General features: G+C 42.6%; 1 protein-coding gene across 3 annotated transcripts in view; it reads right to left on the reverse strand.

Moving 5' to 3' along the window:
- Positions 1–1,611: 1,611 nt before the first annotated feature.
- KANK1 (KN motif and ankyrin repeat domains 1) overlaps positions 1,612–16,945 on the reverse strand; it is a 48,318-nt gene continuing 32,984 nt past the window's right edge. For 2 of the 3 annotated variants that reach the window (XM_065744162.1, XM_065744164.1), the window contains exons 3-11: positions 14,183–14,401; positions 13,264–13,372; positions 11,508–11,717; positions 11,083–11,170; positions 8,270–8,489; positions 5,444–5,586; positions 4,706–4,906; positions 3,235–3,333; positions 1,612–2,593 (exon numbers count right to left, since the gene is read on the reverse strand). In XM_065744162.1, the coding sequence (XP_065600234.1) occupies positions 2,531–2,593; positions 3,235–3,333; positions 4,706–4,906; positions 5,444–5,586; positions 8,270–8,489; positions 11,083–11,170; positions 11,508–11,717; positions 13,264–13,372; positions 14,183–14,401 (1,352 nt within the window). In that variant the 3' untranslated portion in view covers positions 1,612–2,530. The remainder of the gene's footprint in view (positions 2,594–3,234; positions 3,334–4,705; positions 4,907–5,443; positions 5,587–8,269; positions 8,490–11,082; positions 11,171–11,507; positions 11,718–13,263; positions 13,373–14,182; positions 14,402–16,945) is intronic. The other variant, XM_065744163.1, reaches the window with a different exon arrangement.

Genomic DNA, 16,945 nt, shown 5'->3' on the forward strand with positions numbered 1-16,945 from the left:
GCTTCCAAAGGTATCTGCAAGAGCAAAACAGACACTATCCAAGAGGATATTGCCAGATGGCTCAAGAAACTCTTGGAGAAAGTCAGATCTTGGAGTGATCTACAGGCTTTAAAGCTGCTGTCACGAGATGAAAGCCAGAGTTAAGGGCACAATTACTGATTTCCTTAAGGAAGCACAATGAAATGGCTTCAGCACTAAATAGAAGTTATACTCATGGTAAAATAGAAAGCAGGAGCCTGTCCGTGGTCCAGATCCTGTCCTGTTGATAGAACATCTTTCCACTACAGAAGAATTTAATCCATTAGATTCAGGCAGGCATGTATAAAGAGCGAGCCTGGATTTTCTGTGAAATCAGAAACATGTTGATTATAACGTGTTCTGGAGGCAGATTAAATCAGTCACCCTTTTTATTTTTCCATTTTACCTGGATGATTTGTTTAGCACCATCACAGCATACATCGTAAGCTCCCAAGGACAAGAGCAAACCATCTTGGCTCTGGTGCATTTCCCAGTCAGCTGTCCAAATGGTGGCAAGAGATGGCAGACCAACAATTCTAAAAACAAAAGCTTGTGCCTTGCTGACCCAGCCCAGCTCTGGCAGTGTCTGCCCTCATGGCTCATTCTCTTCCACCCCACTGTCAATGATGCCTGGTGTTTTTGGCAGGGGATTTTGGCAATGTCCAAGGGGACAAATGCTTTCTTTCTCATGCTCCGACAGGAGAGGGCTGTGGAGGGACCCAGCTTCCACTACTTTTGTTCAACTAGGTGCTCCCCCAGTGCCAACACTAGCATGAAATCTGTAAGGAAGCCCATGCTGGTGTCACACACTGCACGTGCCCCATTTTCAGGCAGAAGCACTGCTACATTATGGATTGGAGGCAGCTGCTTTGGAGGTCCTGCTGACAATGGGTACTGCTTTGTGGCACCACTGGCGGCTGCACATGTGGGGCACACCTCAGCTCTGGCACACTGCATGCACCAACTGACTCCAACCGAGTGCAGCTGGCAAAGCAAGGGGCAGGTATTTTTCTTAAGTGCTGCTGCTGTTTGCTGTTGGTGTGGTGTCAGACAGGAGATCTTGATTTCACAATCACTTGGCTAACTCGTGACATACCTCTGTAACTAGCAGAGAGATAAGTCAGGTAAGAATCCACACAAAATTGGATGCCAAGAGGAATGAGAAGTGTGACATCCAGAGGGTGCAGCAGCAAAAACTGACTGATCATGAAATGGAGGAGCTTTTGTGGGACTACTACATTGAGATACGTACTCTTGGAAGATAAAAGCCCAAGGGCTTTCATTTCAGTTGGTAACTGCTTTACAAAGAGCTATGTGAAATCACCTGAGCCTCCCCACAGTGCCTCACATGGACAGCACATAGACCAGGTCTCTCCATCCAGATGTTCACAAGATAGTGAAAGCAGGTATCTTAGGCAAAGCTTTTCACTCTGCCAACGTGGGCATTGATGCTGTCTGCATTAGCAGTCCCCAAGGGTTGAAACGATCCAGTCCTCGCTGCCTTGACTTACCACTCCATCCTGTTTTGCTGCTGCCTGTATGACCTGCAGCATTTCTGGATGATGTCAAAACACACGTAAAACAGGAGAGGGATAAAACAGCATAATGAAATTTTATTCTGAAAATATGGCAAGAGTCTAAGGCACTTCAAACATTTAAATACACATGACTAAAGTGAATGTGACAAGGTAGTAGCATTCCATAAATATGCACTGAGAACTACACTCATTTCCACTCACGGGGAACATACAGCTGGTACCTCTAATTTTACTCTCCAATAAACATGAATGGATCTTATACACTGACACAGTTAATAAAAATATGGTAACATGACGTAATTCTTCATGTAGTTTTTAATTACTAAGGAATATAAAATGTTGAAAATACTGTGCGAGTTAACTTTATAGATATTATCATCTTCCATATAAAAGTTATACATTATCCCCAATTAGCAACAAGTTACTTAGTGAACTTCTGAACTCACGGGAGGATCTATCCCCAACATCTAATTCAGTCACCCACCAGCTCAAGCTTCACGGAGCTCACTATATAAGCATCTGCAACTTCTCAATTTTGAAATAATTAAAAATATCAAAATTGTGTTGGAATGAAATTTATGAGAAGGTTACTGTGATAACGTTTAGGCACAGTAAATGTAAATGTTTTAGAATGATTTAAAACAAGCCACCAGGACCCCCCTGCAAGGACAGCTTTAGACCTCTTAGGCAGTACATAACACAGGGAAAGACAATCTAAAAGAAAAACAGCATTAATGCCAGTGTATGGAAAGATGAGCAGAAAGAACAGTTCTGGCTAAGGCTCTCAGCTGAGTACTACCTAACTATACGCTTGCTTCAAGTTTAAGGTTTTTATCTTTAGCACTAGGTCTCTGCTTTCACTTTGCTGGTGAGTTCAGGCACAAGACAATTACATTCAGTATCTGTCTCAGTAAAACAGTAACATTTAGCAGCTTAAAGATGGCATTGCGATTTTTACAGGTATTCATGCAGCACTACTCAAACGTAGCTCTGTGGGTAGGACCGGGAGATGTCTTTCTGCTAAGTCTAGGAGTGCCCTAGGAAAAAAGGAAAGAACAATTAATCAAAAGGAAAATATGTTAGCCTGCCCAATGCAGCACTCACAAGCTCTCTGTTCAATTGCTTCCCTTCTACTGCACAATTCATCTTTTCTTTCTCTCCCAATTTTTGGAAGAACAGTACTAGCTATCATACAACCAACTAACCAAGAGTAGAAGTTGTTTGCAGTTGAGCACTTAGCAGTAGTTTATCAGGAGATTGAGTCAGGCCTCTAAGAACAAGTGGATATCTAGCAGAACATTCAGGACTATTTTAACTCAAAACAGCTTTGTTTTCATGTCCAGGTGAATAATCACAGGAATTACACTGTATTACACTGATGCAAGAGCACCTCTGCATGCTAGCCAGATTTGTGAACCCCAACCATGAGCTGCTTTTACTGCTACAACAGGGTGGACAGTAGTATACTTGGCCAGGAATCAGGCTAATGGAGTCAGTCTGTATTTAAAAATATACATTTCTTACCAGCATAAATTTTTCCGACAAATAAACCTGAAATTTCATGTGCTGTACAGATCAAGTGGGTTTTGTTTTTTGCTCATGCTCTACTAATGCAGTCAGGAACATCAAGTTAAAACGTAAAGTGCATCTGAAAATACTCAGTAGGCTGTGTACCTACCGGTGACTGGGTTTTGGAAAAGTTGACGTGTGCATAAAGGAGAACTGCTATGTCCTTATGTCCAGCTTCCAGGGCTATTGAAAGTGCTGTGCTGCCATCCTGAGAGAAAAAAAAATAGTGAAGAAATAAGACAATTACCTCTTGTGTCCTCTCAATGGTCTCTTAAAAGCCCCAGAGCTCACAGAGAAGCAGTGATCCTACTTTTGGACAGCTGGGTTAATTTACAGCCTTGTTCTATTTCTTATATTATAATTAAGTGACAACAAACCTTTGCATTGCTGTTTTATGAGACAATTCAATTGTCAGAGGCCTCATAATTTCTCTCAACAAGGAGAAAAGATTACTGCTGAGCAGGAATGAGCATGCCATTATTGCAATGTTACATGTAGTGCTCTGAAAGAGTTGTGATTTTGGGAAGTCTGGTCTGAGAAAAACTGCTGTATCAAGCATGTAATATAAGAGAGGGATAAATGCTTATGAAGTATCATGGTAACTGTGGTGTTATGATAATCATTGTTATGTTCTAACTGCCATTAACACTCTGAACACTGGCATTCATAGATCCAAATGCATGGCTCTCAATGACGGCAGTCTAACAACACCAACACATGAACTGGTCAGCTATGCACCTCAGCTTCTCAGGAACTACTGTTTCTTTCAGATACCACAGTCCTGAAGCTGCTAAAAGCAGAGTGCTGCTCTCCCAGGGACCGCTGCGTATGTTGGCTCCCTGAGTGCAGCACTATTTCCAGCCACCGCTGTAGCTCTGCTATTGAAAAGGTCACCACCAGTTTAGGGAAGACGTAAACCATTTCTCCAGCCTTGGACATGAATACACAGCATCCAAGTAGAAAGGTTCCACACGAATGTGTGCAAGAACTTCTTTACGGTGAGGGTGACGGAGCACTGGCACAGCTGCACAGGGGGGTGTGGAGTCTCCTTCTCTGGAGATATTCAAGACCCGCCTGGACGCCTACCTGTGCGACCTGGTGTAGGGAACCTGCTTTGGCAGGGGGGTTGGACTCAATGATCTCTTGAGGTCCCTTCCAGCCCCTATGATCATAGTATCATAGAATCACAGGGGTTGGAAGGGACCTCAAGAGATCATCGAGTCCAACCCCCAAAAAGCGTGTTTGAAAACTGGAAGACTCCTGAGAAACAAGGACAGGAAGTGAGAAGGATGTTTTATCATAACCTAGCAAATGGTTTCTCTTCTGGTCACTGTGCACCTACAGCTACCCACAAAAATGGCTGCCAGGAAGGTCAGTTGTAACAGCAAAAGTAACAAGCAGGCAAATGATCAGAGCAGCTCACAAAACAGGATTTACACATTTGGTATTGTGGTGCTGTGAGTCAAGGATTCCCCTCAGCAGACTTCAGCAGCTTTTCACAGAGCCCAAGAACTAAATCAGAAAAACATTTTGGAGTGGAGAAGCTATCTAATGAAGCACTATCTGGAAAGGCAACTCACATTGTCCTCCAGGGTGCCATTACACCCAGGCTGAGCCAGCAAAAGTTTGACGATTTCAACATGTCCGTGTTCGCTAGCACACATCAGAGCTGTAGAACCCTCATCATCCTGGATATTGACATCTGCACCACAGGCCAGCAAAGCTTTAACCATATCTATTCGTCCATGACTCACAGCAAGCATCAGTGCAGTCTGACCAGCCTGCAAAAAAAGGAGAAGAAAACAAACCAACACGAAGACATTCAGTGCAAAGCATGCACATCTTTTGTTGTTGGCACTCTGCTTTCTCTGGGGGTAAGGGGTGCGAAAGCATTTCTTTTATAGGACTATAACATCTCTGCCTGTCATTATTTGAATATCTTATACATATCCAACATTTGCATAGCTATTTAATAAATTAATGAAAACATCACACTCATTTCCAGACATGTGGAACTAAATGCTGCAGAATTCAGAAGTGCTTCCCAAAATTCCTCTGTAATGGCTTTTTCATATAATTCTTTATGTATTTACAGAAGACATACAGAGCTAATGCTCAAGTGTTGTTCCATGGCTCCATTTTGTATAAAGCAATAAAAAAGAAATCAATATAAAAAAACGAATCTGAATATTTGAAGGGTAAGAGTGAATGAGTGCAAAAGCAGTACCAATGGAGCAAGGAACGGAACGTGGAAGGAAAGGAAAAAAAGAATAAAATCACAGGAATGAGAACGCTGTCTTGTGAACCATTTGGCTGACCTGACTGGCTTTTGCATTCACATCTCCACAGCTGAACAACTCCTCCACTATCCTCATGTCCTTCTCAGCCTCCACAGCTGCGAGAGCGGCGAGCATGATGGGCGTATAGCCGGCCTTGTTCTGATGATTTACATTACAGACATCTGCAGAGGGATGAGATAATTTCTTTGGAAAGCAGGAACCCAAAAAGCAGCAATTGTGCTAATGAACTGAATAAACTGTTAGCAGAGCAGCCCACTACAGAAAAAAAAAGGCATCAGTTGCTCTCATAATGGAAGTGATTCAAGGAGAAGTGGAGAGGAAAAAATAAACAGGGGTGCTCTTGAGCCTGAGAAAGAAAATGATCCTTTTATAATATGTGTGTGACACAAAGGAGAATACAAAGACATTTTATATGTTATCATTTAGAGTTATGGTTTTCTTTTATAAAAACAAGTGGTCTGAAATTTGACATGACCTTCGGGGTCATGGGTCCAAACATTAGGAACAGAATCAGTACAGTCTTTAAGCTCCTCTCCTGAAGGCAAGCCCACTGCAAATGGAAAACAGTCCAGTAACACTGTCAGTGGAAAAGCTACTTCTCCACAGTGCAAACATTTTTCCTGTAACCGGTGCTATTTTTAAGATCTGTAAGTATTCTGACATGTTCTGGGACTGTAGAAAAGATCTTACAATTAAATGCTGCTTCCAGCTCCGTCAAGTATTTTACTCTGGAAAAAAAAACAAAGGCGTTCTGGGAACAAATAGAAGGAAGTCATCTGACTAGTGCTGGAAGCTGAAAAGAGCTCCTCTTTTCATTCACTTCTAACCTCCAAATCTCTCTCTCTTCCTAACAATCTGCAGAAATCCAGCAGGTCTTAACTGTTCAACAGAAAGCAGGGCTTTTAGTGCCTTGGATAGAAAGGACTCAGACTTGAGTTATATAAACAATAACTGACTATAATGCAACTGTAGTGTAATTGTAGCTGTATAATATAACTAGTAATAGTTAATAACTGAGTTATATAAACAATACATCTAGACCTAGGACTAAATATCACCACAGGTATCACAACAAGAAAACCTGTTTCAGGAAATTCTTCAGATTTTTGCCTAGAGTGTTTTGTTTTTTTAAGAGACAAGAACATTGCAGAAGCACTCAAGTGCAGGTCTAAGAAAATACACATATTTTTCCATGTTCCACAGCCATCACCTGTCCTACCTTACAGCTGGAAACACAACCTTTCTTTCAGAAGTCACTCTTGGGAAGCCATTCAAACCCCAGAACATAACACTCTCCTACATGTATTACTTCAAGAGTAATTAATAACTGTTGAAAATCATGTTCTCCTTCCCTGACTAAACTACTTCAGCAGAGGTGTATTTCCTGAGGTCACACTTCAGTTCCTATTCTATATGGCTAATGAAAGGTGAAAGGGTATTTTCTAAATTTACTCTTTGGGTAACCCTGTGTGGTGATGCAGGAACCTCCTGTCTCAACTGCTCTTCTCACCAAACATAGAGACATTGTGCTCCAGGACTGAGAAGCTGCCTGTGCTACATGCAGACTGCCAAGCTGACTGTGGTCACCACTCAGACATCACACAGGTGAAGACTAAAACCTGTAGAAAAGACATTTAAATTATTTTCCAAGTGATGATGGGTGCAGCATGCTCCCACTCATATGGCACCAGCCATGGCTGTATTTTGCTGTTAAGAACTTCTGTTTGCATAGGGATACACACGATTGGTATAAAACACAGCAGTCCTGACTTAACAGCAAAATGACCATGCTCATGCTGCCTTAGCAGACCCCCTGAAGCAGAAAAGCAGCCTCTTTCCACCCTGCAGCCCTGCCCATGTGCTTCAGTGTCCCCCCAACATTCCCTGCATTCCCCTACCATGAGTCACACTCCTCCTATGTGGCTGCCTGCACACAGACCCAGGGATTTCAAGGTGGTGTTTGCTTTCCAGCTGAGGAAGTCTTAGCCTCTGTGACAGACAAGCTGGAATATTAAATCTGAGATCTGTATCACTAAGGTCCTTATTTATCCAGTTTTGCACTTTCAGATTTGTGAACATTTCCAGCTTATGAGCACTGCCATTTCAATCCATCCAGGCCTCTGGCCTAGTTGAGCTGTGCAACCATGACAGGTTTTATAACCAGCTTTCAGAAAGAAACCTCAGTCAGGAAGCAAAATTAGGCTTAAACAGATAACATCCTGCTTAGTATCTGCTCTGTGACAGCTCTTGTTCACTGCCCTCTGGTTTAGCACTCGTGTGGTACCATGTGTGTTCCATGAGGACTGAGAGAAAGAAGAAACAACTAAAAACAACAGAATGCAGTTTCATCATGTTGTTCACATAACAGGGAAATACACTTGTATGGCAAACTGCCACATCATTTCTCAGGAGAGCAGTAAAGACATGCCACAGTGTCGGTCAGAAACAGCTCTGTACTGCTCTAGTGAGATAAGGCCAGACTGATTTAAGTGTTTAACACGGATGTTTATATCTGAAAGCATCTTTCCCCAGCGGCACTCAACTTCTGGCTGAGCAGCAGCTGCGCTGCTTCCAAAGGAAAATGCTAGAGGCTGATACTGCTGAAGCTGATACAGTCTGAGAGACAGGGGTGTTTCCTTAAGGTGTTTTGTTAACCAACAAAAGAGAGCCATCACTTCCAAAGCCAGCAAGAGAAACAAGGATTCTATAATATCCAAGCAAGACACCATGTAACTATTAATAGTAAACTATTTTGCTGCTGGAGGAAGCCTGAACTTCATCTCTCACTCATTGAGAGAACCTGTGAGAACTATAATAAAAAAAATATGCCAACAGTCAACCTACTTGCATCCAAAAGCAGCTTTACAATTTCAAAGTTAGAATGTGAGACGCTGTAATGCAGAGCTGTGTTTCCATTTCCATCTGCCACATTGATGATATGTCTGAGGACAGCAGGAGAGATCTCTTCAAAAGCAGTTATGTAGTCTCCAACCATTTCAGGAACAGCCGACTTCTGACTTGAGACACGAAACCACTCGTGCTGGATGGTATTTAAACAAAACCTCTGCCAAAAAGGAAGACAGAAGAATTTACATATGGGCATTCCATTTAAAGGACTTGCCACACCACAAGTCAGCGATGTGGGAGACGAGGCCTTTTTTAGTCAAACGTGGGAAGAAAGTATTCAGCTCACAAACAATATGCATGGACTGAAGCTTTTCCTCTGACCAAACCTCTCTTTCAGTTAAACCCATTTCCACACATATTTTCAGAAATGGTATAATCTCTGAAGGCACTGCATTTTAAGGTGGGTTACCTCCAGAACAAGACAAAGAGCCAGAGCAAAGAGAACAGACATTTTCCAAGTATTAAAACAATCGCATGCAAAGCCAATTTGGTGCAGTCCTGAGTGGCCTATCAAACACAGTATCAAATACACAAAGTATAGGAGAGTTGGCTGAACAGCAACTCTGCAAGACAAGAGCTAGGCTCTGCAGGCAATCATAGATTGAACCAGCCATGAAACAGGCAAACTGTTTTGTAATAAACAGTTTGCAGAGTATGCAGTGGAGTCCCTTCTCTGTGAACACAACTGCTGGACAACCTTATCCTGTCTGATGACTGAACAGCAAGAAATATTCACTCAAAATGGTTCCAAGAGTAAGCACTAAGAATGACCATTAGTCAAGGAAATCTGGCCTGCAGGAGACTGAAGGACTGGAGATGCTTTGCTGAAAGAACAACCAGGGAAAGGGACACAACAACATTTTTGCAGTGCAAAAGGCTGTTGTAAGGAGAAAAGAAGAACCAGTTTTTCACCTTCAGGATGGGCAAGTTGTAATGGACTTAAGCTCCAACAAGAGATGCAGGTTAGACACTCAGGATAAACTTTCCCACTGGAATGAAGGAGTAGGGAGCCCCATAGTCCAGACAGCTGTCTGCTGGGAATCACCTAGGTACAGCAGTCCCAGCCATGTGCCACAGGGGCTTCTACAGCCACTGTCAGCTCTTATTTTCTGAACCAGTTTCTTAGAAACTGGAGTTCCTGTGAGAGGATCATCATGTCCATCCTCTCTTCCCACAATCTCCCACTTGCATACTGACCAATGAGTTTAAGAACAGCTCTTCAGAGAAGATACTCAGCATGCTTCTCTAGCTTTTAGAAACAAGAGAAAGGACCAGTACCAGCAGCGCTAGCTGCTAGTACATGCCCTAGCTCATGTCTGGTGAAGGCAGAATATTTTACTTTCACCTACATTAGTACTCCTTCATAAAAGCTTGTAAGGTCTAACTCATTTGAATTAAGAACACACATATCATGAGTTGAAACACAAATGTGGTCATAAAGTGACACAGTATGACTTTTGTGTTTTTGTTGTTGTTCTGTTTTTGTTTTTTAATTTCATAAATAATCTAGAGCAAAGTATCACTTGGAATTTATTCTTTGCGGTCACGGTACCATAAGCATAACTGAAAGGGACAATTTTTTACTCCAGTAACCTATGACATCCTTACTGGGCTTCAGCTCCTTCTAGCATAAACAGCTGCTGCAATTGTTGAGGGTGTTGGAAAAGGCTGGGCAAATTTATATCCCTAACTGTACTAAAGTTTGCCCTTTTTGGACAAGATTTCTTTATCAACAGCTAGACAGAGAACAAGAGCTGATTAGTTTGCCATTTCCAGCTACAAAGCACCACTTGTGCTGGCAAATACTTCAAGCAGAAAAAAGTAATGTGTAAATTCATATCACACTTTCAAGGCAGAGATTATCACCTGATTATGCAATTTTGACACTTTAAACTCCAGCTGGGCCAAAGAGCCTTTGTTCTCTGAATGCCTAATTCCTGAAGGACTGACACAGGATGAAATTACCCCTTACATCTATATTAACCCACCTTCCTAAATGTTCCTGACACATTAAGTGTCAGAATTATACACACAGCATTAATTTATCTAGGAAGCTGCAGATGCTTCATAACAGAGGAGACTGGTACTGGATTCCTGCATTTTATATCCCAGCACCACTGCAGCAGATGTGAAATGCAGTTTTATATCACTCAGTGGTGACTGGTGTTTGTTTGCTTTGAGGTCATCCTCAGAAAACAGCACAGGCAAACTGTTATGCAGCAAACACAACTGTGTTTCTTGAGTCAGTATTAGCAACAAATCCTCCACTGCCCCTGCTGCACACTACACAAAAGCTACCAGCACAGCAAGAAAAACAGAAGGAAGCATGCATCTCTGCCTTTAAGAGGAAGGAGCTTGTTTACATTCAGATCAGACCCTGGGCTTTTGTCATTGGTGGAAACAGCCCCCTCATCCCATGTGTCTCACAATCTGAGGACTGAGTGCCATCAGCAGCAGGGCTACAGCAACACTACAGAAATAACACAGGAATGCACAGATGTGTTGAACCACACTTTCACATTACTATTTTTATGTGTGTGCTTTAGGACAATGACACCATAGCACATCAAGCACAAGCACATTTTCTAGTCAAACGTCTCCTGATAGAAAAAGCATTTAGAGACTCCTCCAGGAAAGAAGATATCCTCTTCTGTCTAGCCAGTGTGGTTCCAGCCATATAAAACAGGAAGCTAAACCTCCCAATAATTTCCCTGTGTAGCTCAAAGAGAATTTTGCTCTGCAATGCTTACCACGTCTTTGTTGGTCAATGCCTTGGGGTCATCAATGTTGTTTTTCAGCAGGTGACAAGCAGAAAGCATCTTTTCACTTAGTTCGTACCTGAGAGAGACACACAGCACAACACATGGCATACTTAAATTCTCCTCTCAGCATTTCAACATCCAAGCATTTACCTTTCTAAGAACTTTGAGGGAATGTGAGTTTCTGGGCTGGCTGCAAAGCAGGAGCTGTTGTGGCAGCCGCTCTTCCAGGGCTGGGAGATGCTCCTACTTACCAGCCTGCATGCTCTGTCCCATGTGGCTCCACAGGCTGCCACTTCTCACACAGCTCCACCAAACAGCCAGATTGAAAAGAACAGGCTTCTCACATACATGAGGCCGCCTAAACCATCCCACTGCCCCTCTCTGCCATCACCCCTTTGCAGGGAACACCCTACCTCTCCCTGATCTCCACCTCCTCGGCCTCACACTCCAGGGGAGGCTCGTCCTTCGCAGTCCCTGTAGCGCTCGTCTCTGGGGGGCCAAGCACAGGGTGCTCCCCCTCTGTACCACGGCCATGGGGGTATGTGTGGCCCTCACACTCCTCCTCTGAGTCGGAGGAGGAGCTCTCCTCAGAGCTGGAGTCATCACTGGATGTAGTTTCGTACCTGGGGTAGGACAAAATGCTGTTTCAGCTGTGTTCAGTAATGTTTGGTACCCATCTGTCTTCTCTTCAGAAAACTGAAGGCACTTAATTCCTTATTAAGCACCAGGGCAACTTAGAGGGGCTTTTGTTTGTTTCATGTTTTAAAAATAGTAGGTAGTCAAACAACTGTCCCAAAGCTTATGCTAGCAGACACTCACTGCAAAAAGTGCTTTAGAAGGTATGAATGCACACTTAAGTACAATCAATGTAAATCACCCTAATTGGAAAGCTCATTTTTAGAACACCACCAAAATGGGACAGCAGAAACCCACAGTGTGTCACTCTCTGCTGCTAGCTATGGAAGTACAGAGAAAGCATGAGGAAGCCATTCTTCTCATAATGATTTTTCTTACCTGAAACAGCAAAACTAAATGTCTCTTTTTTTCTTTTTCTTTTTTTAAATCTGACTACTTATTATGTTACCGCCAACTGAGATCTCATCACAAATCCCTTCATTCTGTCATTCTGATTACTAGGTGCATGAAATGTAATAAAAGGAGGAAAAGTATTTAAAAATGAAAGTCTTTACACCCTGTCACACTTGCTTTAGCTCATAGATGAAATTACTCTTGTTTAGAGTAAATTATGTTGTCTTGGTAGGCAAGTAGAAAAAGAGCTTTCTAAAGACAACAGCCATTTTTCTGTGAAGATCAAAAACATGTTGATGCTTTAGGTGAAAACTAAGTGATTTGGATAATTATAATGTTGATGGTAAAGAATTGCCTTAACTCATCAACTTCAACACCTGATGAATTAATGTACTGTGGCTATTTTTCTAATGCACAATGGTGATTGATGAGTGACAACATTCCTTCACTATAAGTAATGACATTTTTAGCCAATATGTATGAAATGAATTGCAATATTTAGGCTATATACAGCACCAAGCACTTTTACTAAGGAAAACTTTAAAGAGCTTACAAAGCTATATGAAAACAACTTGATGAAACAATTTCAAAGATCTTTGCAACATTCTGCTAAGCTGAAGTAATATTCATTATGATTCCTTATTTATCTAGCCCCAGACCAGAAAGGTTAATTCTTACACAAAGCCATTCCTTCCTGCATTGTTCTACAGCAGAATGCTGCCAAAGACATTCTGAAGTTTGACTTACTGAGAAGCACTCCCATGACTCTTGGAGTGTGTCTGCTTTATTCTCCCATTAAATTAGGCAGTGACCTAAGGTACAGGTACTCCAGACTGACTCCAAGTAAAGCTTCCACTTAAAGATAACACACGTACATAGACACAGTGTTCAGTTCTGTTCTCCTATCCTTAAACTCAGGGGATGTGCATCAGATGTACGGACAGGCAAAACCCATGTGTAAACTCACAGACTTTTCCCTTCCTTCCCCACTGTGACAGCACTACAATGACTTGACTAGACATGTTTTAAGACAGGCTCCTTCTACAACCTGGTGTAGGGAACCTGTTTGGCAGGGGGTTGGACTCAATGATCTCTAGAGGTCCCTTCCAAGCCCTAGGATTCTGTGACTCTGATTCTTACCCGCCATTAATGCCGACAAACTGCAGGTTCTTCTTGGCGTTGCTCAAATCCTTTTTTCCATCCCTTTTCTTCATTATAGACTTGAGTGTGTTTTCACTGTTACTACATACTGTTGAAAGATAGGCAAAACACATATTTCAGTACAAATCTGTAGTCAGCTTTCATGGCTGCCGCTTTTAGTTTTTCAAAACAAACAGCTTGCTGTTTATCAGCTGAGCTGGGCTTTGTGATCCTTTTATATATATTGTCATGGCATTATATGCATCTGAACACTTCCAAAACCAACTCTGTAACCAGAAGACTTAAAGAAGCCAGCCTTCTTACCCTCTCACACACTGACAATCTTTATGACGTTTCAAGAAAACTTTAAGAAAAGGTTTATTTTTTTTTATTTGCTGCCTGAGGGAGATTTCCAATACTGAAAAGGATTATTCTGCTCTGCCAAAAAAATCTTAATTCTTGGTGTAAAATGACAGCAGCCCACTACAAGAACTAATTCATTAGCTCATTAGTACAAACAGCATGGTTATCAATAACCTATTCAGCAGTATGGTGAATTTTAGTCAAGGTTGTTTTTTTATATTTTTAGTATTAACCACAATTATTTTAACACCAATCTGTAGCCATAAAAGTGGAAAAACTTTCATAAAAGTTCCAATTTTATTTTGTTTTGAAGTTATTTTATTAATCCCTTCTCTCACAGTACAGTCTTATGTAAGAATTAAATGGTATTTCACTGACACACTGAATTCTTTCACTTTTAAATTAACCAGTATCTGTACATAAAAGGCACCATTTTCCCTATAACTTCGAGTTTTTCTGCCTTCACTGTTTTAGAAATCCTGAAGACTTGCTTTAACTGTGTTTCATATTCAAACTCCATCAGCATGATGAAAGGTTAATGTGAGACAGTTATTACCATAAAGGCCAGAGGCAAGCTGGTCATCTGTCAGGTTAATTGCAGCCAGAGTTTTGTCCTGAGAAGAAAAGGACTTCCTTCCCCGAGCAGCTTCCACAAGAGGAGTCTTCTTCTCCTCCTGAGCAGGCACTGTGTCCTGCTCCAATTTCAGTGCTCTCAAATTTGAAGTTAAGTGGGTGTTTGCAAGTTGGCCGTGAGGGATGTATTCCAAGGTAGCACCTGCTGGGGAAGACAGCACGGACCATGGAGAAGTCAGACCAAATCCTTTTTTTTTATATATTGTTAAGGACAGGACTGCACTGAGCTAGTAGTCGCACTTAAATCAAATCCCAAAGATTTAGGTTGTACTTTTTTTTTCTAATTTGCTGGCATCCTCTCATTTTTTTCCCTCTGTGTGTTTAAAAGGCAGCACTAATTACGCACAGACCCTTTTATAGATTCCCTGGAGTTCCTCCAGCTGTGCTATTATGACTGCTCTGCAAAGCTGCACAAACACTTCTGTTTGCAAAACATTTTTTTTGTAAATGCACACATTATTCTTTAAGTAATCTTCCTGGTATTTTGAGGGAAAAAAAAAAAAAAAACAACCCTGGGATTTAGTTTGCTTTGAAATGTTACTGCTTCTTTTCAAAGCTTGATCAAACTTTCAGGGGAGGAGGAAATTATTCTGTGTATGTAATGAATTAAGATACAGCTTCCTCATTCAAAAAGAACAGTGACACTGAAGAGGATGCAAATGTGATGCATCAATGTGAATTTCAAGTATTCTCTTATATAACAAAACACATCTGACATCTTCATTGATCTTGCTAGACAGCCTTTCCCTCTTCTGGTTACATCACACTTTTTTTCCTCTGTAACAGGACACAGCATAGTTCATCTTTCCAAATCCTCTAACTTCACTACAGTTTCTTCCTCTGGCCAGTCCCCATCCACACCCCCCAGGCTATGTACTCTCAGCCAAAGTGCACTTCTAAGGTGTCTTTTCCAGACACTGGAACTATTGCCAATTCCACCACTGCTTATAGCTTCTCCAAACTACAATAAAATTAAACTGACCCTTGATTACATTTCTACCACTGCCAGTGCCCAGCAACGACCAGCACTGGTACTGTGCCAGTCATCTTTCAGCCTGCTGACATCTGAACACTAGCAGAGAAAGGCAGGTTGTCTGCTGATAAAAGTGGCATGGTATCAGCAAACACCTCACTACCGGTTGCATCACTAATCAGACACCAAAAAGCTTTTGTCTCATGAGAAGCTGAAAGGTTTTCTCCAGGATGAGTTTCCCTTTACCAAGGGCAAGCCTCAAGCCCTCTAGTGATGTATGGATGTTTATGCAAGACCACGATGGGCTGAAAACCTCAGCAGTCTCACTAAAATGCTGGATGAAAGCTAGGGCAACCCCTGTGACCTGCAGCAGCACCAGCTCCTGCAGCAATGCTCCTGCACGCCCAGGTTGGAGCAGCAGTCCCCAAAACTCAAAGGCTCACCACATGGCCAAATCTGGCCTCGCTTCCCCACCCATCCTCACTTTCACAGCAGGACTGAGATTAGGTCTCAATAAGCACTACCCCTTATCAGCCAGCCACAGAACCACGCAAGAGGGAGACATTAATGTATGGAAGACTGAGCCAAAACCAACAGATTTTTGAACTGAAAAACAAGGAAACCACCTCCTTTCTCTCCACTTGCTTGGAGCAGTGACAGCTGTAATTAAAGACTGCCAAACAAAGCAGTTTCCAAACAAAGAAGTTTAATGCTTCCCATAGCCACTGTCGGTAGATTGCCTTGTCCACTGAGTTATAAATACGATGTTGGTGCTGAGCCAACAGCCCTGCCCTGGCAGCTGGGCACAGATAGTCCCTCTGCACCAAGACACACCACACCTAGCGGGAGGATGCACAACAGGAATGCTGGCATGGGCTGGCATGGGCTGGGCTACCCCTTCTCCTCCAGTGCAACCCCAGCCCAGCTCCCCTGGCATGGTGCAGAAGGCAAGTTCACTGGGCTTGCAAGGCAGAGCAGCAGCTCTGGACAAGAGGAAAAACAAATCCAAGAAACTCCATGTGCTTCAGCCTTGACACACTGCTGTGAGGAGGACATGAAGGAGAAATAGAGCGAGCCTGCTTTACAGCAGCGGAGTTGCAGTGCCTCAAAAGTTGCTCTAGTGTGTCAGCTGAAGCCTCTGCCAGGCCTCAGGGCAAGCAGGAGGGCTCTGGCAGGATGAACTGATGGCACCTGGGTGCAACCTGCCATGTCCATAAGCCATGTCAAGCCTGAGGGCAATACTGCATCAGGCCTACCTGGGGTCTTCTCAGGAGCCTCCCTTCAGAGCTTTGGGTAGGACAGAAAAGCAGAATGGCAGTGAGCAGACTTCCTTCCTTTGTGTCACAACCTCTCTCCTGGCTAAACCTGCCAGTGATGGAACAAAATCTGAACTAGACATGTTCAGGGTGTTATCTGGGGCATCTTATCTGTGAATTGTAATGAAGAAGAAAGCTGCTCTGCTTGGCCTCCTGCACCTGACAAAAGGGTCTGACACAAACATGTGGAGGAGCACATAAGAACAACTTTGCCTTAGACAAAATGGGTCAATACATCCACTCTCCCAGCTGTAAGACGTGGGCACCCTCTGTGCCTACAGAACCCAAGGTTCAAGGAAATAGAACTTAGGGCACCACTCAGCACTAATGCTCTATGCTATTTGCTAGCATTTACTATCAGCATTCAGTTCTCACCCTTTGCAAAACAGCCTAAATC

Source organism: Cyrtonyx montezumae, unplaced genomic scaffold (assembly GCF_038088225.1).
Source record: "Cyrtonyx montezumae isolate F1298 unplaced genomic scaffold, pur_monq_1.0 scaffold_30, whole genome shotgun sequence".
Lineage (NCBI taxonomy): Eukaryota > Metazoa > Chordata > Aves > Galliformes > Odontophoridae > Cyrtonyx > Cyrtonyx montezumae.